Below are 22,437 nucleotides of genomic sequence, written 5' to 3'. Positions count from 1 at the left end.
ATTCATATCTGTGTATGTACAATATGTCTATGTATAATATTATGTCAAATGTAATATTATAGATCAAATACAACTTTATATATATTGTGTATTAGAACTAGTATACGTAAAGGAAATAAATACAAAATACCAATATAGAATAAAGAAATAGAAAAGAAAATAAGAAAAGAAACATAAAAGAAAAAGACCGGTACTAAATTGGATCCCATTAGTACTGGTTATTTGAACTGGTACTAAAGGACCCCTTTAGTACTGACTTAGCAATACTGGTTGCACAATGTACTCCTCTTCCGTAGAGGCAAGGCGCTTTTCCGAGCAGTGGTCAGACGACAAAAGTGAATACAAATTGGAGGACTAGGGCATCATCACTCATCAGTGGCAGAGCCTTTGCAGATGCAGACCAGAGGATTCCTAGTGGCTATGCACATGATGGTGCCGAGAACAGTGTGAGCAGCCTCCACTCCATGTGCATCTCGCTCACGCGCGCATGCAAAGAACATCACATACATGCGCATACTGCGGCCCTGCACCTACAGCAGGAGTGCAGGATCGTGCTGGAAAGCTGATTTGCTGCTACTACTAAACTAGTGGCACATATCAACAAGCAATCTGAGGAATAATCAGTGCACATAGTTTAGTTTACTATGTAGAGATGACTGAATATGGAGATCTTTTGCAGCACAAGTAGCGGGATACAAGTAATAGTTTTTTGTTTATATTCTGAATAAAAGGGAAAAAAACAAACTCCCTTTTCGTCCCTCTACTTGGCACAATGCTTTGACAAGCGAGAACATGTATATATGGGTAGACAATTTATTTTCTGGTAAGATAACAGCAGCTGTAATATTTATACATGAGATTATACATGCACACAACAGGCTAGCTACGATGCGCAAAACATAATCATTAGCGCCAGACCATGAAAAAACGCATCTGGATCTTTCCAATCGGCAAGCACTTTAGGAAAAGGGCACTCACATCACATTACATGAATGGCTATAGCTCCGGGATCAGTAGGAGGACCATTTTTTTTAGAAAAAAAAACACAAGGTTATTATTCTGGATCCCAAAGCTCAATCCAAACTGTGAAAGTAAGAGGTGGACAGTACAGAAGGCACTAAGCTCCTGTTTGGATCCACCCAACTAAAACTTATAGCTAGCTAAAGTTTAGAAACTTTCTTTTAGCTAGCTAAAGTTTGTCTATTCTAAGATCCTATTTGGATCCATTAGCTAAATGACAGTTGTCCTCCTTCCCACTTTAGAAACTTTTTTGAAGGAAGGTGGAGGGTCAATTTGGTCTTTTACCAGTTTAGCTGAGTTTAGCTAGGTTCAACCAGCAAAAAGAATCTCTAAACTTTAGCTGGTAAATTTAACCCGCTTAAATTTAGCTGTTGGATCCAAGTATGATCTAAATCAAGACTTAAATCAAGGTACTGAAGCCATGATCATCGAGAGGATCTCCTTTGCTTGGTAAAGCCTTTGACCAATTGTTTTACATATTTTTTCTCGACTAGCAAATATGCTCGTGCGTTGCTATGGGTGAATGCAAGCTATACGCATATATTGTCACACTATAATGCATGATTAGATCGCATCCAATAACGTATCTATTATGGAAGGTTAGTACGCAATGTGTGCTGGGCGCAACGCAGTAGCTAGGGATTAGGATTTCGCTTTTTGATTTTTTCGGTCCCTGGCAAAAAACACCGAATTTCGTGAAATTTTGGCCGAAATTTGGTCTAAAAAGTTAATCTTTTGACCAAGACAACGAAATTTTGAGCAAAGAGTAATTTCGGTCACCATTGAAAAGATCAAAATTTCATGAAATTTTAGCCAAAATTCTTAACACTGGCAGCAGCCAGCACATCCTTAAACAGCGATGGGTGTTGGTGGAGAACGACAAACATCGTGGCTAGCTTGCGGTAGCGGCAACCTTGAGGATAAGAAAGTGTATAGGTGGAGATGTTGTCCCCTCCAAGCTAAAAGCCGGCCTCTCATCGAATTCTTTTTTGCATCATGTACGGGTTTTTTTTTTGTATTTTTTTGATCTGGCAGCACTTGTTGATTTCTTCTCGTTATTCTTCTTCGATCCCTAAAGTAGCTCATTTTCTCTAAAGAATGCTGAAAATATAGGGGAAATCATACAAATGATGCATATTTGCTTATGTTGAAAAATAAAGTAGGATCAATTTAGACAATATTGGAGATGACTTTTTCGATATGTCATATATTTTGGAGATTAGAAGAGAAAGCGCAGAAAGGGTTCATGGAACCATGATGTCATCACATGATATGCTGGCGCTCAGCACCATCGGCCAATTTGGCCTGTGCAGGTGCTGCGATTCGCTGCTGTCTGCTGATTGGCTTGACTCACGCAGGCCAGCCCAGGCCTGCTATGCAGGAGGCAGCACACGCAACAGCCAGGCCTAGGTGCGGGGAGCGCTTGCCTCACGGGGAATCTGCAGCAGCCATTTTTTTCAGGGAAACTGTGGAGAACGGATGAAGGATTTCTTCCGTGATTAAGACTGCAGGTTGATTAAGAAAAAAATTAGGGACCTTTTTGCAAAATGATTACGACGGTTGGAAGAAAATACTGCGCTTTAATATTAGGTATAGATATAGATATAGATAAAGAAGTTTTCTTTCTTAATGCTAGGAATGTGGGGGCTAACAAATTGCTTCCTCCTCCTTTCATGTTGTCCTTCCACAGAGTTGGTGGGGACAAATCTAAAAGAGATCAGGATGCAGCGTAAGCGCGGCGGTATTCTATTGAACGTCAAGCATTAACTGGAAGATACAACAAGATCGCAGCGTACGTGAGCAACCAAGCTCCCACTCCATGCGCATCAATGCATCATGGAGCCGGGGAGATCACATACAACTGCTCCAGAGAAGAGAGGATCATGCACGCCCGGCAGGACAAGAGAGGTAGTCAGGACCATGCTTGGAACTTGAAAGAAACTGCACAACAGGGCAAAACTAAACACTACTACAGAAATAACTTTCACAAACGGACTATCACCACGGTTTGATGTCTTTCCACCACATCACCGCCGATTATGGAGCTGGTTGGGGCAGCACATGGTGGAACCGGCGGTGACACTACTTTTCACCGCCGGTTGGTAGTTGAAATCGGTGGTGAAAAGTATCACTGCTGGTGTGTAGTTAAAGCCGGCGGTGGTGCTCTTTCGGACTTGAAAATTTTATATAGTTCGATTTTGACCGGCTCACGTCCGCGCTCTCTCTGTCCCCTCTTATCCCCTCCCGCCAGTTGGTGACCGCACGTCCCTCACCTCTCTCTCTCCCCTCCCCTTTCCTCTTCCATCCCCACACCACAGGCCACGTGTCGGTACCCGGTGCCCCTCCCTTCCCTCCCTACCCTGCCGCCCCGCCCCTCCCCTCCTCTCCCTTCCCTCCCCACCCCGCCGCTCCTTTCCTTCACATAGCGCCGTCCCTGCCCTCGACTCGTCTTCATCCGGCGGCATGCCCATCCCCTTCCTCCCTCCAGCGGCGCGCTCTCCCTCCAGCCCTCCCTCAGTTGCCCCTCCCCTCCCCCCTTCACTCACCCTTTACTCGCGGCAGTCAGGAGCGGCGGCGGAACGAGAACAGCGGCAGCACATGGATCCGACGAGGAAGGAGTTGGATCCGACAGATCTGGTGAGGAAGGAGCTGGACCCAGCGGCAGCACGGGTGAGTGCAATACCTCTCTCTCTGGCGGGGCTCCGGCTGTGCGGCTAGGGCTCCAGCACTCGGGGGGACAGCGGCGGGGCACGACCGAGGCTCCGGTGCTCGAGCGGACGAAGGCAGGTTTAGGGTGCGGTTGGCTGACCAGCGGGTTCAGGTCGGCGGGTGGATTTTTTTAATAAATATCACTGCCAGCTCTTGATCCGGTAGTGACGGGGAACCCCATCACCGCCAACCTATTTCCGACGACCACCAAAACCGGCGATGATGCCGGATTTGGGGCTGGCAATGATTAGGGTTTGTGTACTAGTGGAAATTCAGTAGATCAGACGAGAACATTAAACTATGTAGATCGGATAACCGATCTCAGCTCCGCCTTATCCGTGTTGCCGAATTTGATGAAACACGAGAATGGCATGCATTTTCTCTCTGTCGACCAGCCATCCTTGCTGGTTCGTATCTCCGGCACCAAACCAAAAAGTTCCGTCATCTTCTCTCTCCATCTTAATGAAATTGCACATGTTGAGAAAAAAGAAGAAGAAAAGCTCGGTCATCTCAGCTTCCTATGAAAATGACATTTACCTTCTTTTCTAAGGAGAAAGAGAAGATGTACATATATTCTTGCACGATGCTGTATAGAAACAAAACACTGAAGACCGGGTACACACACAGGCTGCGGATCTGAGCTGAGCTATCATGCAGACAGCAGGCATACGAGGCATCCCATGCGTCCACTAGGCACTAGACAATGGAGTACGGAGTAGCATGCATTTACAATACAGCAGAGACATGGCCATCGCCCATCGCCTGGCAAGAGAGATTCAGAGAACCCAGATCGATCTGCTGACTCCGGTCGGCATGGATTAATGATGAGCACGGCCCGACCTGCTCATTAGTTAACCACGCATCGATCGATCTTTTGTCGTGTGGTAGATCCAATCTCCCATCCTCCAGTGTTATTAGCAACACTAATCAATGAATATTGAATCCAAGTAGGGTCAACTTAGTCGCAGGCATAATCAACCATCACGTGCACGTGCACTTTGCTTAGGCGGCGGCATAACAACCATTTTCTTTTTTTCTTTTCGGGATGCATGCAGAAAGAATCAGGTCTTATTTAGTTCACCCCTAAATCCCAACTTTGACACTGCAAAAAGAAGATTTCCCATCACATCAAACTTGCGGTACATGCATGGAGTACTAAATGTAGACGAAATTAAAAACTAATTGCACAGTTTTGTTGTAATTTGTGAGACGAATCTTTTGAGCCTAATTAGTCAATGTTTGGACAATAATTCACAAATATAAACGAAACGCTACAGTATACTACAGTGTTGGCACAGTAATTTTGGCACTCCAAAATTGAGCAACTAAACATGGCCTCATTTGAGAGAGCGTGATCGGGGTCACTGTCAACTGTCATCGTGGTGCTATCGCCACGACAGTGCATGAAGTGGACGGTAAATATTTCCTTTTTGTCTTTGCCTACAAGCGATCGATGCAATGCAATGCATATATGGGTCAAAAACTGGAAACACAAGCAACAGCAACCCTAGCTCGAAGGAACAAACTCCAAGACATGCGTGTCAAAGATGTGCACCACAAGCTTCTTGTTGATAACCTATCAGGATCGTTCCCGGCTGGCCAATAATGCAAGAAGATGCAAGAACCATGGAATATGGATGGCTGTAAATTGAATTCGAATTGTGGTGTGTGGTCGGGAGAAATAAAAGTGCAACACCTCGCACCACGAAGAAAAGTGCTTGGGTGTGTGGTCGGGAGCAAACTTGACAAGGACGCTTTTACCCCGTGAGAAACGATGGTTGCAAACTTGCAACATGCAGTCCATTCCAGTTCCAGGATCTTGACAAGTTGCAACGCGATTCTCTTGGCCAGGAGAGCTGGCAGGTAATCCTGTGTCTCTTCCTATTGTGACCATGTATTTTTGTCGCCGATGTTATGGAAAAGAATAGGATGCTAATACTTGCTGTGCTGCTACAAAAGGTCTCTGTTTAATAGTTCCAACATGCAGTAGCATACAAAGATAGATGTCATAGGCAGACTGCATAAGTCCAGTGTTATGCAATGATTCAGTGACGACAAGTAGAATCAAAGGATTCAAGGACAGACAATAATGCATCCGAGTACAATGAAGGTCAGGTCACTTGATGTGATCTGGCTCACAAACAAACACTTGTTGTTGGCTCGGTGACACTGTGGAGCAATACTGGGCTGGCCCATGTGTTGTTGTCCTGCATGCTGCCTAGGTGGGCCTCCTTTCCCGTGCACCCTGCAGGTGAGGTGCGAATGTGAAATGTCCACAAATCACACACAGAGGTTCATCATCACTTCACCGCACGACACTACCACAGGCCCACAGCACCGGAACTTGCTTTACGAGGGCCTGAACGGAACGGCCGGAAGGAATCTTTGTCCGTTCTATGATAAACAAACACAAAAGGGCACACACAACTTCACGGAGTCCAGGATCTTGTACTTTTGACCGGAAAACCGTGGGGAAAATGCCTTTTTTATTATAACTGCAGATTCTCTTTGTAATTCCGTTTTTATTATTTCTGCTTCCAACAGATATGTGATGAAACTGGAAGAAAGATTAGCATGGTATTTGTACGAATTGAGATTTTGGTGATCATACCAGCACCGCACCGGATCATCGTAACTTCAGAGTTAAACGGGTTTGGCTGTTGCAGTGGTTGGTGTTTTTTTTTTAATGACAACCTTTGAGGATCGATTGACCGCTTATATTTATTCTTTATTTAGTGATATAAAATAGGCACCAGCCGGTGCCATTTGGTTTTTTTTTTTGAAAAAAGAATAAGCAATGAGCACAAGCCCATCACTTGAGAAGTTGAGATGACTTTATAATTTGGTAATTGCGCCGTACGTAATTCACAACACATACAAGCCCGCTGGGCCGTTCGCTTGTGCCACTGCAGGGCTCAGAGTTTAGTAGGCTCTCTGGGCTGCCTTCTCCGTGGCTGTTGCCTGTGTGGTGGTGGGCTGGAACCTGATCGACTCTCAATGGGCCATCTGATTTTAATTTGAAAATAGTAAGATCGGTTAATAGTCACGTCTATTCGCCAAAGAAAAACAGTAAGTCAAGAAGAGAAAGGGTCCAAAATTTTTCAATTTTGTAAAAACTTCAGCAATTTAAACGCTCTATCTCGTCAAATTTAAATACACTGTCAGATAGATCGACAATGGCAGCGTCCTGTCCACATGTGCACGCCGCGGGGACCTTAAAAAAGGGACAGGAAACGTAAACTGAATGTAACAGTTCTCTCAAAACCAAATCGCAAATTGGGGATGTAGCTCAGATGGTAGAGCGCTCGCTTAGCATGCGAGAGGTACGGGGATCGATACCCCGCATCTCCATTTCTGTTTCCTTTTGTTTTTCTTCTTCTTATTTATTGCCTTTTTTTTAAAAAAAAGACATGAGAATGAAATGAAGCTTTGGGCCTTGGTCGGTCGGTGATTGAAGCAGGCCGGCCTGGACCTGTAGCTGGGCCGTTTATTTTGCATGCCGATAGTTTAGCCTAGCCTCGAATGGAGCATTACGAGTGCATGATTGAGTTGTTTAGAAAGCATGGTTGATTTTGGAGTAAAATGCATTGCAGATCCATGACATTTTTAGATCACAAACTTTTTACACGTAGGCACCTAGCGTTGACGTGGCATGCTTACCAGGCATGTCTTCTCTCTTCCATCTCATTTTCCTCTCTCCTACTGCTCTTTGGCTGGGGCATAACATCGAGCAGGTCATGGGTGAGATGAGCTACGACGGAGACCACCCTGCTCCATCTCACCACTGCCCGCACTAGCCTCGCCTCCATTCACACGCTCTCCTTCCCGGCGGCGGCAGCATCTTCCCCCTCAGAGCTTTACCCTCCTGCCCGCTGCCAAGTACGCTGTTGTGCTCTGCTCCCTTCTCGTCATACACACAATCCATGGCGACCTCTGTGCCATAGCAGCGGGTGGAGAGCCTCCACCGGGATTCACATATTGGCGAGGTCACGATGGGGTGGGAATCGGCAAAAATCCATCACACATGACAAGGTAAACACGGCCGGGAAGCTACGCACGACAGATGGGAAAAGAAGAGAGTCAAGCAAAAGGACCGAACCAATGGGCAGTGGCCGTCTTGATTGCTTTCTTGTGGTATGAAATTTCTGTTTGCCGTTTGGGCTGCTTCGAATTGCAGCAATATCCATATATTGATATGTTGGTTGGTGTCTTTCTTCAATCCAATTGCTCCAGTTTGCAGGACGCTCGCTGTAGCAGTCTCGAAACTGGTGGCGCCGCCAGGTGCTAGTGCGTGCGCTGCAGCGAACGAGGCGGAGCTTGATGTCACGCGTCACCATGCCGGGGACCTCAAGGAGCGGCTCCGGCAGACGGCCGCTGAGAGCTTGTTCAGCCTGGCGTGAAGCAATGAGGCCGACGTCGTGGGCCGGGGCTGCACGCCGTGCTCGACACCTTACGCCGCCGTCGCGCTTGACTCCGGCCCGAATTTGTCGCTGCCGTAGATGACACAGAGTCCTGCTGCTTCGTTGAGGCCACGGGCACTAACGCGGGCGTGGCCATGTCGTCCCCAATGAGCAAGTGGACATGCAAGGCATGTAGGGGGAGAAAGGCGTCGGTGTTGCTGCTGCCGTACCAGGCACCTGTGCCTATGCAAGGCGTGCGAGTCCTAGACGCATCTCCCTGCCGCGATTCCACGACAGCAGCGCTGTGCCACCGTATCTGTCGCATGCCAGCTTGCCTGTCAGGTCGCCGAATCTGATCTCGCCCACAACCTGCTCGAAAAGACCACGGGGGAGAGAGAGGTAAGGGAGAAGATATTCCTGATCAGCATGCCATGTCAGTACTAGATGTCCATGTGAATGAGTATGGACCTATATGACACAACTAAGTGACACCCTCCTACGAGTTAATGGACTCTTGATTTTATAATCAATTTTTTTCCACCAGCCAAACCTTTAAGGGTTCCCATAAACTTTTAGTTATTCTTCCGGTTCCGGTAGGAGCACAGCCGCCTGAGTCCTGACGACCGACAATAGATTTGCTGCAACTTCAAGGTAACTCACCCGACTGCGCCAGATAGATCGATTAACAACAGCCATGTCTATTCGAAAAAAAAAACAGAGTAATAATAAGTCAAGAAGAGAAAGGGTCGCCAACATCATATGAATTTTCTGAAAACATTAGCAATCCAAATGCACAATCTCGTCAAACTTAAATACACTGTCAGATAGATCGACCATACTGTTCGGCTGTTCCTGTCCATGTGCACGCCGCGGGGTCCTGAAAAAGGGGCAGCTGGAGAGACGTCGAACGCAGCTAATCCTGTGTATACATGTACGTGCTTGCCACACAAATGCAGCAAAGGCACGTTAGCTAACTAGCTACCTACGACAGATGCCATCTGATAGATGCTGCTGGCATACATGTTTACTTCTACATTCATGTGCTAAACAAATCTTTGGGCCGGGATTACATCTTTTTCCTTGGTGAACTACACATACTGGTCACTTCTCCTCCTATATATATCATCCCTGCTCGATCTGCTTCACTGCTTGCAATTTGCTCTCTACACTCTGCAAAGGCTTTCGAACCCCATGTACTGATGCCGCTCCATCCTGTGCACTATGTTTGAGATGCCGACCCCACCTGCAGATCACAAAGAGCGACGCATGATTTCCAGATCACAAAGGCACTGCCTGGGACTCTGGGAGCTTGACCAATTCGCAATTAGGGTGAAGAAGATGGCACCATACCGAGAGTGAGCGCGCTGACGAAGATCATGGAAGCCAGGATGAAGATGATGAGCGACGCCCGCCCCAGCCACGCGATCAGCTTCCTCACGCAGTGCTGCCCGACAATGGCCGCCACGAACGCCACGGCGGTGAAGTAAGCAGCTGAAGAGAAATAGATTGTTGCCAAGAAATCTTAGTCCGCGTGCACAAATGTCTATCTTTCGTTGCAACAAGAGACGATTCAGAGGAAAGTATGGACATACCGTAGGGCACCGGGAACCGGTGCAAGAGGTAGTACTCAACGACCGACATGGAAGACGAGAACATCATCGTGAATGTGGCCGTAGCACTTGAAACCTGAATAAATCATTAGAGCATATAACTTGTCAAATGCTCGCAGAAATAATCCTGCATTTCAAACAGACTCTGAGACGATAGGTTTGCATGTGTACCTGTGGAGGAATGCCGAGCTCCAGGAAGAGTGGCCCCATGATGAAGCCACCTCCCATGCCTAGCAGGCCGCCGATGAGCCCTGCGAGGATGCCGAATAGGCAGTATACGGATAACTGGCGAACTCTCAGCGTGCTCTGTTGTTGTTGGCTTCCCTTTGATGGTAGCACCCTTTTCCCAGTCATCAGCCCGTGCGCTTCGTACATTGTCACTCCTATTGCCACCGGGATCTGCATGCGACCAGCAGAGTGAACCAAATATGTTTTGCAAGGGAATCTTCATGTAAGGAGATTGCAATTCTTCCACCACGTTGTGAAGGGACCTTACATTAATACATTAATACAAATCTTACCTGCAGAGAATTCAAGACCCAATACCACGCGGAGCAAGAAGCAACATAGTTCTGCAAATATCAGGACCAAAAACACACAGAAATATGTTATTACTGAAGAGGGCACAAGAAACAGAGTGGGGAGCATATGCCCCCACTCAATTTCTGACATTACGGTATAACCATTTGATATTCCATTGTGTTTGGAACGCTCACCTTTGTGATCTGAAGCCCAAGGAACGCCACCCACACGAATGCAAGAAGACCAAACTCCTTCCAGTAAACGTTCTTAAGAACTGATGTCTGAAATGTAGGATAGTCGAATGTCCAATCTTTATGATTATTATGGTTTGAAAAAAGATGCAGGTGTTTATGTACATGATGCATGATCTTTATGAGATGCTTACTGCTTTATCTGATGGGATTTTTGCCTCAGTTGCAGGTGCAGCACCTGGTCCTGTAGGGATTGCTGTTGCATTCTCTGCAGGGATGATTGTTGTCATGTGCTCCGGTTCCTGACCTGAAATTTTGTGAAAGGAAATGTAAGGAAGAGCCTTTCCATGTTGTGAAAGATTAACTAATTGCTTTATGGCTCTCTTACATATCTGCTCCTGCCGTTTTACAGCCTCCTGGAAGAGATAAATTAAAGTAGTTCCATTAGTGTGACAGGTGACAGAAATAATGAAAGCTAAAAATATCACTGTTGTTAAAGATGATATTGAAAATTGCCTATGCAAACATTACCCTTTCCTTTATGGTCTCTTTCTTCCATGTCTCAATTCCCTTCAGATAGGCCTTACTTGACGTGCCTGTTATTCAAGAGATGCAACCGACAAAGTCAAATTATTGGCCATTAGATAACGGAAACTTTGATGGTCTCAGCTGTGATTAGATAATCACCTAGGAAAAGGATTATCAGGAGAGCCGTGATGAGCCAGTTGGGGAATATAACATTGAAAATGACGCCAATGCTGACCCCAAGCATGAGCATAGGCTGCATGAGCAGGGCGAGATCGTAGTCGATCAGCGGCATGTCCAACGTCGGGTGCTTGAGCTTGAGGTTGTAGTAGACAGTCGAAACGGATCCTCCCATGATCATGCCTGTCCCAAAATTAATGCACAGCATCTTAGAGTATTATAATTTTTTCGAAATACGAGTATATTATGTAGTCTAGGTCTCATTAGCATGCCTGCTCATTTTGTAGGTATGGTAGACTAGCAGTACGACTAGACCTAGACTATGCTAATGAGACTGCTGCTTTGTCATTCAGAGGATTAGAGCACGAACACTCTGAGGATATATATATATATATAAAATACTTACACTTGGATATCGCAGTGGATGACTTGGGATCGAAGCCGATGATGAGTGCCAGCATGGGCACGAAGATGCCGCCACCGCCAACGCCGCCGACGCTCCCGCACGCCGCACCGAAGAAGCCGATCAGTGACCCCAGCACAATTCGCCACCCAAGTTCCATTGGCTGTGTGGGGCAAAATCCACCAAACCAAATCAGCATGACATATGCTAGCTAGAACGTCCAAATGGACCATTGTGTGACTCCAAAGCAAATAAACCAAACTAACAGTAAACTGAACGGCGGTAATTAAACGAACTAGATATGGAGTTATCGTCGTCGTTACCGGCCAAACGTGGTGGTACGCCTTGCCATCACCCATCTCCTCCGGCGGCGGCGCCACCACCGCCCCTGCCAGCGAGGTGTTCCGGCCGTCGGCCGCTGCCACGGCGACGACGGCCGCCGCGCACCACGCGACGCTGAGCGCGGCGACGGCGTGCCATTGCTGCGGCCGTCGTCTGATCCCCATTATTCCTCTGCCGGCGATCACAAGAAGCTCGCAATGCAACGCAGGTCCTCCCAAGGTCTAATAAGCAAGCTAGAGCCTTTTCTTTTCCTTGGTGCGGCAACAACGGCAAGCGAGGGACTCTCCCGAGAACTGGCCGCGACTTTTATAGAGAGCAGGATTGGAGGGGATGCATGCCTCCGGGGGTCACATCTGGCGTGGCGTCTCACCCACACCGCGTAGCGCCTGGAGTCAGGCGTCAGGAGAGAGCCCAACGCGGGACGCGGCCAACTTTATATATATATATATATATATAATTTATTGTAATCCGAGCTGTGGCAGCACGGCCCGTTGATCTCGATGATCAGGTGTTGGCCGGATCGGAGGCCTAGCTAGGCCTTTAGTTACCCCCAAATTCTCAACTTTGTCACTATGCAAAAAGAAGATTCTCCATCACATCAAACTTGCGGTATGAGTACTAAATGTAGACGAAATTAAAAACTAATTGCACAGTTTTGTTGTGAGACGAATCTTTTGAGCCTAGTCAATGTTTGGACAATAATTCACAAATACAAACAAAATGCTACAGTTGCGCATTTATAGTAAAATATCAATTTTGCCACTTCCAAATTGGGAACTAAACAAGGCTTATTTCAGCACTCCGGCGTACGTGGTTCAGGACGTGGTACGACATGTACCCTCGCATTTTTGAATCTGTTGGGTTCAGCCTGTCGAGGAAGGCGTGCAGGAACTGTTCGCCTTTTCTGCACCTATACATTTTCAACTACCAAGTCCCTCTTTCTACGTGTCCTTCCTGTTGTTTCAGCCTGCAGGAAACTCGGTGGCCATTGCTCGCCTCTATGATTGTCAATTGTGCACGGTAGCAACTAGCAAGTGCCGCAGAGTAAAAGCAACAAGACTGCAAGACCACATTATAATTACGTTTTGTTCCCCAGTCCGGCTTGTGATCTCTGAATTAATCCTGCCTCCTTCCAGCATGCTAACGTTCCCAAGCACTGTTGCCTTTTGCTGTGTGGGCCCTGGGTGCCGCCGTATTCTTCTAAACCGCAATCCATATACTTCATATAAACTTCACATCGTACTTTCTCCGTTAAGAAATGCATCCTGTTAAGATTTGCACTTCACATGCATGGATCACAATGAACGATTGTTAAGTATTAGTGAGTACTTCCAGGTACCTTTTTCTTTAATTTTTTTATGACTGTTGATATGAGAAATGTAAGTAAAAAATAAATTAAGTTCGTACTGGTACCTGTCCTACTGTTTTAGTACGATACTTTGATACTTTTCTTTAGACGTATCTAAGTACTTCCTATTTTTCTACCGTACGATTTCTATGGATGTTTCAATTATTGTAAAAATCCTCTCCAAATAAATATCCAATCAATCCGTTAGAATGGTATATTTTGTGTATTCTACATACGTTCCATCATGCTAATTAAGCAAATATGGTCATCTTGTCCTTGTTGGAGCTTATTATGGGCGATGATCGATATGATTGTGATTCCTAGAGGATCCCGTGGAGGCGTGGATGCTTGGTTACTCTCCGGTTTCTTGCCTAATCTAATGACCACATTGCCATAATTCTGCCATTGTAAAATTGGGATTAAACTCGCCTTGCAGTGGTGAACATAAACAAATGAAGAGAAGATCCGGTGCGGTGGTTGTCAGGAATCGTACGTATATCGGAGTGCAGTCCACCATCTCCGATCCGACCCATTCACAGAGAGTTTATTTAATTCAGTGCAGTAATTAGCTGTGTTATCTTTCGTGCATCCCATGATATATGGTCGATCAACAACTAGCTATATAAGTACTACCATTTGCGCAATACACACCTAATATAAAATAAATGAACTAACACAAGAACCTCAAAATGAATAGTGCCAACAATATCCTAGGCAAATCTCTAGCTCCGTGCACACAGTAGAGCACAGCTAGCGCAGTACCATTCTGGTTGACTGAGAATTCTTTTTTGGTCCTTCCACATGAACCATGTATTAGCTACAAAACTGGCGCCTACAAGGATTATTATTATTAATTAATTTCTGATATGAGACGAGTACATGTGGCAAAGATTATTGTGTATTTGTGTATCACACGGCTTTGACTGCACGTCTGCACAAAGATCGATTCGACGTACGTATGGAGGGCATAAAATATGTACCCTTTGGCAGGGGCAAGATAAAAAAATGTAGGATTATATGTGTGTATGAATCCTTTTGATGTATGAACGCCTGCGTGCATGCTTCTCGTGCGCTAGATGGATACAAGTATATTTGTTGATGCAACTCTTTGCGTCGACCTTGTGTCGGCTTACAGCAGGAGTATAATTAACGTGGTCGTGTATGCACGTTTATACCACAAAAGTGCAAGACCTTAGTGCAAAAAAAGAAAAGAGCATCATCTATCGATTCTATCCGCCTACTGTACTTTCTACTGAGAAACGCGTTCGTTTGAGAGATTTGCAAAAGATATCCTCCACCAACCCGAAACTAGTTTCTCTGCTCAACACTTATTGTGGACACGCAGTAGTTAGTTGACCGGAGGCCCCGATCTGCTTGGTCAGGACCTGCATTTGCCCTCGGAGCGCTATAGTTGTCCATTCGAACCGCCCGACCTGGTCCAGCACTGGCCCAGCAAGGCTCATTATTTTTCATGCCGAGCCTAGCCCATCATGACAACAACATCGTGCCATGCTGTGCCGGCCCACAAGCCGCACTGGCGGCCCAAGAACGGGCCCGCAAGACCTTTTTCGTGCCGGGTCGGCCCATAAAGCATGGCTAGCTTCGGGCCCTCACGAGGCACAGCGGGCCCTCACGACCTGCTCCCTGTGCTATGCACCCTTGCAGGCTACATCCGTTGTCTCCTCCTGCGCGCCGCCACCATCGCCCCTCGTGCCGCCATCGCTATCGGGCCCCTCGCCGCCACTGGCCCCCCGCACCACCACTGCCGCTCCCCACAGCTGGCCACCCGCGCTGCCGCCGCGGAGGATAAGGGCATGGCGGCGAGCGGTGGGGGTAGGGGGCGACGAGGCCAGGGAGGCGGCTGTCGGAGGCTGGAGGGGAGGTGGAGGTTGGAGAGGAAGAGGAGCGAACGGGGTGTTTCTGTCTTTGAGTGGAAGGGGAGGATGGTAGGGAGCCTTGCAGGGAGCGGATTGTGGGTGAGATGGTGTATTGGTGTGGATAAGATTGAGTGGTTAACGGGCTATTTCGGGCTGGCACCCTAAAATCGTGCTGGGCCGGACCGCTTGTCGTGCTAGCCCATGCCCGGCACGAGCTACCAGGTTGAGCCAGTACGGGTCCAAAGAAGTTCGTGCCGGGCCAGGCTAGGTTCGGGAAAAAAACGGGCTCTGTGCTGGGCTAATGGGCCATGGGCTACATGAACACCTATACATGGGATCCGGCCGATCTGGGAGCACACATCCTTGCCGTGTGTGAGACGAGGAACTACATGCATCTTTGCACCGATTAGAGCAAGTATAATAAGGGGCTGTAAGCTGGCTGAATGCTGATGTGGAGGAGAGAGAATAGGTGAGAGAGGAGAAGCGGGCTATAAGCTTACAACCGACTTGGGCACAGGAACCAAGAAACTTTGTGAGAATGACTTGTGGACCATGTATTAATGGTGAAGAGCTTACCATTGTACGGGTGGGTTAGGAAAAGGTTGAGAGAAACCTTGCAGCCCGCTTGCTAGCTGCGTTATTAAACTTGCTCTTAGGTTGCGATTAAAGCTGTGGTTTGGTTTTCTTAAATGGTGTTGGTTAGTTTGGTGGACAATGGGGTGATATATATATATAATTGGGTTTGGTCTGGTTTAGTGAGTGTAATGGTTTGGGCCGGTTGGAATTGATTTGACTAATTGAAAATATTCAATAATGGTAAAATTAGTATGGCTACATGTGTGACCTAGTCAAAAGCCGGATCCTAAAATTTAGATCTCGCGTTCACATCTAAAAATTTTAGTGAAATTGATCGAAATTTGTTCGAGATGTCTCAGAATCACAATCAGCCACTTTGCACAGATTGTCATGGCTACATCTACACGTGGGTCCCACATTGAAAATCGGACCCTAAAACTAAAATCTCGCGTTCACACCTTAAAACTTTAGTGAATTTGACTGAAATTTGCTGGAGATATCTTAGAATGACAGTCAGCTAATTCGTGCAGATTACAATACCTAGATCTAGACGTGGGTCCATGTCGAAAACCGGACCCTAAACTAAAACCTCACGTTGACACTTAAAATTTTAACGAATTTGACTGAAATTTGTTGGAGATGTCTTAATAGCTACTTTCGTACAAATTAGTATTGCTAGGTCTACATGTGGGTTCATGTCGAAAGCTAATCATATGATATACTTCTATATGGAAAATAGGTTTTAAGTACTTAGAACCGGTTTCAGATATGAGTTTGATGCGTGGTTTGTTGTCTTTTACACCACTTAGTTGGTTTGGTTTAGATATATATATAATAGTAATAGGCTGGTATATGATTTGGTTTGGTTTTGGGACGGTTCTCGTAACATTAGCAGCTAGCCTTAGTTGCGATAGATCACTTGCGGCTTTCAATTCGTTCGCACCCGACTCGAGGATGCCATGGAATTTCACCGACAAGTAAGCGAAGGTGCACCACCACTCACCACGCTCGATCGCCATTGCTAGTTTACTACACCAAGCGTACTTATTACGTCCCGCAATCAGAAAGCAAAGCTCAATCATCTTGGAGTAGTTTTGTTCGAATCGGAAAGTAAACCTCAATCATTTCGCAGTAGCGTTGTTTTCCGCACTACTAGAAAAATACTACCCGTCCTGCCAACCATGTTGGTTGGTTCATCCCTGCATCTGCCTGTAAAACCACTCGTCGCTCGTACGTACAGGTAAAATTTAGAGCCCTTAAATGTTATAGGTATGCCATGTTTGCTGGAGCTCGTAGCAATAATAAGTTCCTCAAATGTTACCAATTAGCACGAATACCTTATATATAGAGACTGCTCGTGCCCCCCTATAGCCAGCATAGATATTCTCTTCGGTTGGTAATTTGAATTTTATCTTAGTTTGGAAATTCATATTTTTTTCATACGGATTCTGACAAAGAAAAAAATTTACACGGAAATTGTATCCAACACTTTCTAGTTGAAAATTTTAATTCAAAAGTTATTTAGATGTCAAAATGGTCTATCAAAGTACAATGGTCGAAAAATGACCTTTCATCCTCAACAAAAATGTCGGTTGTTTTTGACCCAGGACTAAAGAAGTTTTAGTCCCGGGTCTAAATTTCTTAGTCTGTGGAGACACCTTTAGTCCCGGTTGGTGTTCCTTTAGTCCTGGTTGGTGTTACAAACCTGGATTAAAGACACCAACCGGGACTGAAGGTCCATCCCCTACTCAGTCAGATGTGCTGTTTAGGTGAGATGGTAAGGAAGCTACGCGTGAGGCTTGAGGTTGTGGGTTCGAATTCCACACACTGCGCATGCGTATATTTCGCATGAAAAATCGCGTGACTTGTAATTTGTGACGTGAGCATGTGTGTGAGCCTCTTTGGAATTTCTAATATTTTTTGGCGCAAACGTGCGCGTGTGTCGGAGCCTCCTAGGAATTTCCAACATTTTTTTGGCGTAAAATCCTTTAGTCCCGGTTGGTGTGGCTTTAGTCCTCGGTTTGGAAAATCAAGATCTATGAGATTTTCCAACTGAGTAAAAAATATATATAGTATGGTACGGAGAGACATCGCAAGAGAGGGTCATGGGTTGGAATAATAGAAATTACACATGGGTGTTCCATGTGTGTGGGTACCTTGAGCTAGCCTTTGAGTCTAAAATAAACATTTTTTGTTATTTTTGTTCTGATTATTCGTGCCGGCATGGATACTCACGAGTATCCGTGTTGTTTGTGTACTGCTTGTTACATAACCGCTACAAATGAGAGTTAGGAGCCGACACAGATATGTAGTGTTGAATGCAACACCTAATGAGTTTTTTTTCTTCTTCACAAATTTTATTAGAGATGGGACGATAGGGGCGGAATCCCAGCCATGTACTCATGAATTTGCTTTGAATCCAATCCAATGTAGTTGGTTGTTTGTTGGCTTCATGATTGCTCTAAATTGATTCTTCTTGTGTATTTGGTGATTTCAAAGCTTTTTCTTAATTTTCTTTTCAATTTTGGTTTCGATTTGGGACATATTTCTTTTTAGGTCTTGTGCTAGGACATGTAAGATTCGTCATCATGATCATCTATGTATCGATCCATCTTCATTCCTCACTTGGAAATATCACAACATTTGACAAGGGGGAACATGCCATACAGGCCTAGGCCATGGGGCCATTTCAAGGGGAGGAGGATTCAGTTGTAAGAGATTGGAACGTGGTTGCCTATCTTGGCTCGCCATGGTTACGCGTGGATATATATAGTCACAATGGTACAAGGTTTGAATATTACAAGCTGGAGATATCTAGAGATATCCATGATTTGAACCGATTATAATTCCTCGATTATCTCTAACATGAATCCTAAGGGATAAACCAAATATCTCTAACACCCTTCCTCAATCTAAACCATCTACAATCTTCCTTTTCTCGAGGTTTAGATTGCGCCGAAACTCCTCAAACTTGCGGACAGACAAGGTCTTAGTGAAGCCATCGGCGAGCTGATCATTGGAGGAAATAAATCTGACCTACAATTGCTTATTAGTTACTCTTTCTCTCACAAAGTGAAAGTCAATCACAATATGCTTGGCACGAGCATGAAATACAGGATTGGCAGATAAGTATGTTGCTCCAAGATTGTCACACCATAAGCACCAAACTTGACTAAGACCAATCCTTAATTCGGCCATCAAAGATTCTTGCCAAATAACTTCGGCTGTAGCATTAGCCATAGATTTTTACACTACCTCAGTACTGAATCTTGCAACTGTTACTTGCTTTCTTGCACTCCACGAAATAAGATTGCTTCCGAAATAAACTGCAAAGCCACCTGTTGATCTTCTATCATCCACACTGCCAGCTCAGTCAGCATTAGAGAATGGACTAAGCAGATGAGAACTCGACCTCCGTATCTTAAAGCCTAGATCAACCGTATATTTCAAGTATCTGAGAATTCTCTTTACTGCTGACCAATGCTCCGTAGTAGCTGAATGCAAAAATTGACAAACTTTATTCACAGAGTAAGCAATATCAGGTCTTGTGAGAGTTAGATATTGAAGAGCTCTCACAATACTCATGTACCTTTTACTGTCTTGAGCTCCAAGCGCCACACCCATGTCTTCAGCTCCAAGCACCACACCCGCATGCTTCGACAGCTGTTCTGAAGCCGAGAGTGGTGTTGGCGCCTCCTTGCACTTTGTCATCCCAACACATGTCAATATTTCTTGTGTGTATTTACCTTGAGACAAAAGAATACCATCATTAACTTTACTCACTTCAATGCCCAAGAAGTAGTGTAACTCGCCCAAATCCTTGAGCGCTGTTGACGCCGGATTTTGACACGTGTTTGGAATCAGCGTCAAAGAAGGAGAAAGGGGGCCGATGCGGCGGATTAGAAGCTACAGTTGGGAATCAGCCGATTAAAGCTATAGTATTTCAGTCGACTAGCGAAAGAGATCGGTGGAGGCTGGCCGATTGGGAGTCAAAGCGGCTTAGCCAGTTTGAGCCTAAGATGGGCCAGGGTGAAGATTTGCTGAAAGAAGAGATAGGCCCATGGGAAAATAATAACCAACTCGAATACGAATCGCGTTTGTGAATATTTGTTGTCGTTTAAATTTAGAGATAGATCCTAGTCGGTTAGGAAATTAGTTGTAACAGGCTATAAATAGATGCCTCGAGAGGCTTGTAAAAAACAATTTATCAATCAATACAACAAATCTACTTTTCCCTCGCACTTTACTTTCAAGTCGGCGACTTCGCCAAAACCTTTTTTCTTTCATGAGTTTATACGGGTTGGCAGGGCTGCATCGACACGATCTCTGGCCGATTCTATAAGTTCCGCTTATCGAGTAATATCTAAGCTTTAACTTCTGGTGCATCACTATTGTTTCATTTAGATTTATTCACCAGTTATCGATATCAACTAGAATCATAGGTTTTACCTGTTATTTTAGTTTTTATCACCAATTATCCAGTTTGAGGTACGAACTGTCAGCTTTTATTATTTTTTTCCTTTATTATCACATAGCTGATTAGATCTACTCCAAGTGTTGCTTTTGTAGTGTTGTTTATGTTGCTCCAGTAGTTTTCTTTACAATTGCTACGTGAGTATCGACTATTTTATAGCCGGTTATCTCTACAGTAAATCGGCCGATTCGCTGATACGTTTTTCAAGGCAGATCGGAACCCTAGCTGATCGAAACCTCCGAAATTTAATATTCTTCTTTCCTTGTCAATCAACAGGTCAGATTGACTGGCACGCCGCGCGAACCGCACCAGGGCAATAACCCGAACAGGAGCTAAGCAGATTCTCCCAGGTTGTGTGTCCGACGCTGAGGGTCGTCGGCCGATTTTCAGCGCCAACACACTTCTGGCACGCCCGGTGGGGCCAAACAAGATCCAACATGTCGAAGGCTGCTGAGATCTCCGAAGATAATATCATCGAAGTCACTGAAGCAGATCTTAAGGATGATCAGAAGGAGGAAGTGGCGAGGGCTATAAAAGAATACAGGAAGACATGCCTACAATATTTCAATCGTACCAAAAGCGGGGAGACCGTCAAGAAAGCTACCCTCCCCACTTCCCGCCATATCACCGTCACCGAGGACTCAGGGAAGATGTCTGAGATAATTCAACAGTCCGTGTATCAGGCAATGATTGACTAGTCCACAGTGATGACCAGCACTGTATACAACGCCATCATCAGTTCCTTGGTCAGCGGCGCAGCTCAGGGGTATCAGGGACCAGCTTACGCTCCTCCCATCGTGGCGTCAATCAAAGGCTTCTCAGCAGTGCCAAATGCACCTCACTTGGCTCCTCAGCCGATGCAGATGCAACGTGGAGGGTTCAACACTTCAATGCCCCTAGGGTACAACAGTGCATCATTCTATCAGTCGCAAGCGCCGTCTCATCCTACACCAATTTCCTCCGTACAACCGCCGCTCTCAAACTCGGTGCCATGGGGGATAGCAGCAACAACCACCGGTCTGGATCCGTCAACCAGTTATGGGAAGTCTCCAGTCTAGGTGTTATTCCAATCGGCCACTCGGCCGACAGCCCCGCAATGCCAGCCAGCCACTTCAGAGATCGGCGGAGGGGTAGGCACTCCAGATCCACTCAGAGTTGCGGCGCAGAAAATATTGTACGATGAAACGGAATATGCACTACGTTAGCCGACAGTCCAGCCACAATATCCGCAGCACACTCCAGCCTATCACCCGATCGTGGCGCCACAAATCCAACAACACGGGCCGATTCCTCAGCCGGTTGTGCATTCGCAGCAGGTGGATTGGACCGCGAGGATAGCGGAGGTAATTCAAGATCAGTTTGGGTTAAAACAAAATGTATAGACCTACACGTACAGGACGCCTTATCCACCTGCTTACGACTCACTGTTGTTACCTTATCGATACAAAGTCCTCGACTTCACCAAGTTTTCAGGCCCGGATGACACGTCGACAGTGGAGCACGCTAACAGATTCATTATCCAGTACGGAGAGGCTGCTACACAAGACGCTCTGAGGGTGCGTCTATTCTTGTGTTATCCACCTGCTTACGACTCATTGTTGTTACCTCATCGATACAAAGTCTCTGACTTCACCAAGTTTTCAGGCCTGGATGACACGTCGACAGTGGAGCACGTTAACAGATTCATTATCCAGTGCGGAGAGGCTGCTACACAAGACGCTCTGAGGGTGCGTCTATTCTTGTCTTCTCTGTCCGGGCCAGCCTTCCAATGGTTCACTACACTGCCGCCCAACTCCATTGTTACCTGGGCCGATTTGGAAAAGCAATTCCATAAGTACTTCTACACGGGGGTCCACAAGATGAAACTCTCAGATCTGACCAGCCTCAAGCAAAGAAGCGACGAGTTAGTAACCAGCTACATACAGAGGTTCAGAGAAGTCAAAAACAAGTGCTACACCCTAGTCTTCACCGACACCCAGTTGGCTGATATCGCTTTCCAAGGACTCCTGCTGCATATCAAAGAGAAATATGCTTCCCAAGAATTCAAGAGCTTGAGCCAAATCGTTGATCGGCTGTCTGGCCAAGAGATACGCCCCTTCAACCAACAAAGGAACTTTCAGAAGAAGGTGGCATATGTGGAAGGGTTCGAATCGGAAGAAGAGGCGGAAATCGGCCTGGCAGAGTGGGTAAAAGGAAAAAAGACGATATCATGCCCATTTGGGAAAAAGGAACTAGAAACATTCGGCTTTGACACGTCAAA

General features: G+C 45.9%; 1 protein-coding gene and 1 non-coding gene across 2 annotated transcripts; one reads left to right on the top strand and one right to left on the bottom strand.

Moving 5' to 3' along the window:
- Positions 1 to 7,007: 7,007 nt before the first annotated feature.
- Positions 7,008 to 7,080, top strand: TRNAA-AGC (transfer RNA alanine (anticodon AGC)). The gene has a single exon. It is a non-coding gene; the product is annotated as a tRNA-Ala (tRNA).
- Positions 7,081 to 8,875: 1,795 nt separating this feature from the next.
- Positions 8,876 to 12,284, bottom strand: LOC117843321 (sulfite exporter TauE/SafE family protein 3). The gene is made up of 12 exons (XM_034723893.2): positions 11,884 to 12,284; positions 11,564 to 11,723; positions 11,140 to 11,340; positions 10,984 to 11,048; positions 10,841 to 10,868; positions 10,647 to 10,759; positions 10,456 to 10,542; positions 10,261 to 10,311; positions 9,911 to 10,138; positions 9,722 to 9,815; positions 9,480 to 9,620; positions 8,876 to 9,372 (listed from the first exon to the last, which is right to left on the bottom strand). Exons 1-12 carry the CDS (start codon positions 12,064 to 12,066, stop codon positions 9,293 to 9,295), a joined length of 1,431 nt encoding a protein of 476 aa, XP_034579784.1. The 5' UTR covers positions 12,067 to 12,284; the 3' UTR covers positions 8,876 to 9,292.
- Positions 12,285 to 22,437: the final 10,153 nt, after the last annotated feature.

The sequence above is a fragment of the Setaria viridis genome, chromosome 2 (genome assembly GCF_005286985.2).
Source record: "Setaria viridis chromosome 2, Setaria_viridis_v4.0, whole genome shotgun sequence".
NCBI classification, from domain to species: Eukaryota; Viridiplantae; Streptophyta; class Magnoliopsida; order Poales; family Poaceae; genus Setaria; species Setaria viridis.
Note: the sequence above shows the minus strand (reverse complement) of the source record. Positions and strands in the feature narration are given on the sequence as shown.

Excerpts from the sequence above, each read along its gene's own strand:
- LOC117843321 (XM_034723893.2), bottom strand. The coding sequence starts at position 12,066 with ATGGGGATCAGACGACGGCCGCAGCAATGGCACGCCGTCGCCGCGCTC. Across the intron at positions 11,724-11,883 it reads CGTACCACCACGTTTGGCCG|CCAATGGAACTTGGGTGGCG; the intron begins GTAACGACGACG and ends TGCCCCACACAG. Across the intron at positions 10,312-10,455 it reads TTGGGCTTCAGATCACAAAG|AACTATGTTGCTTCTTGCTC; the intron begins GTGAGCGTTCCA and ends TGATATTTGCAG.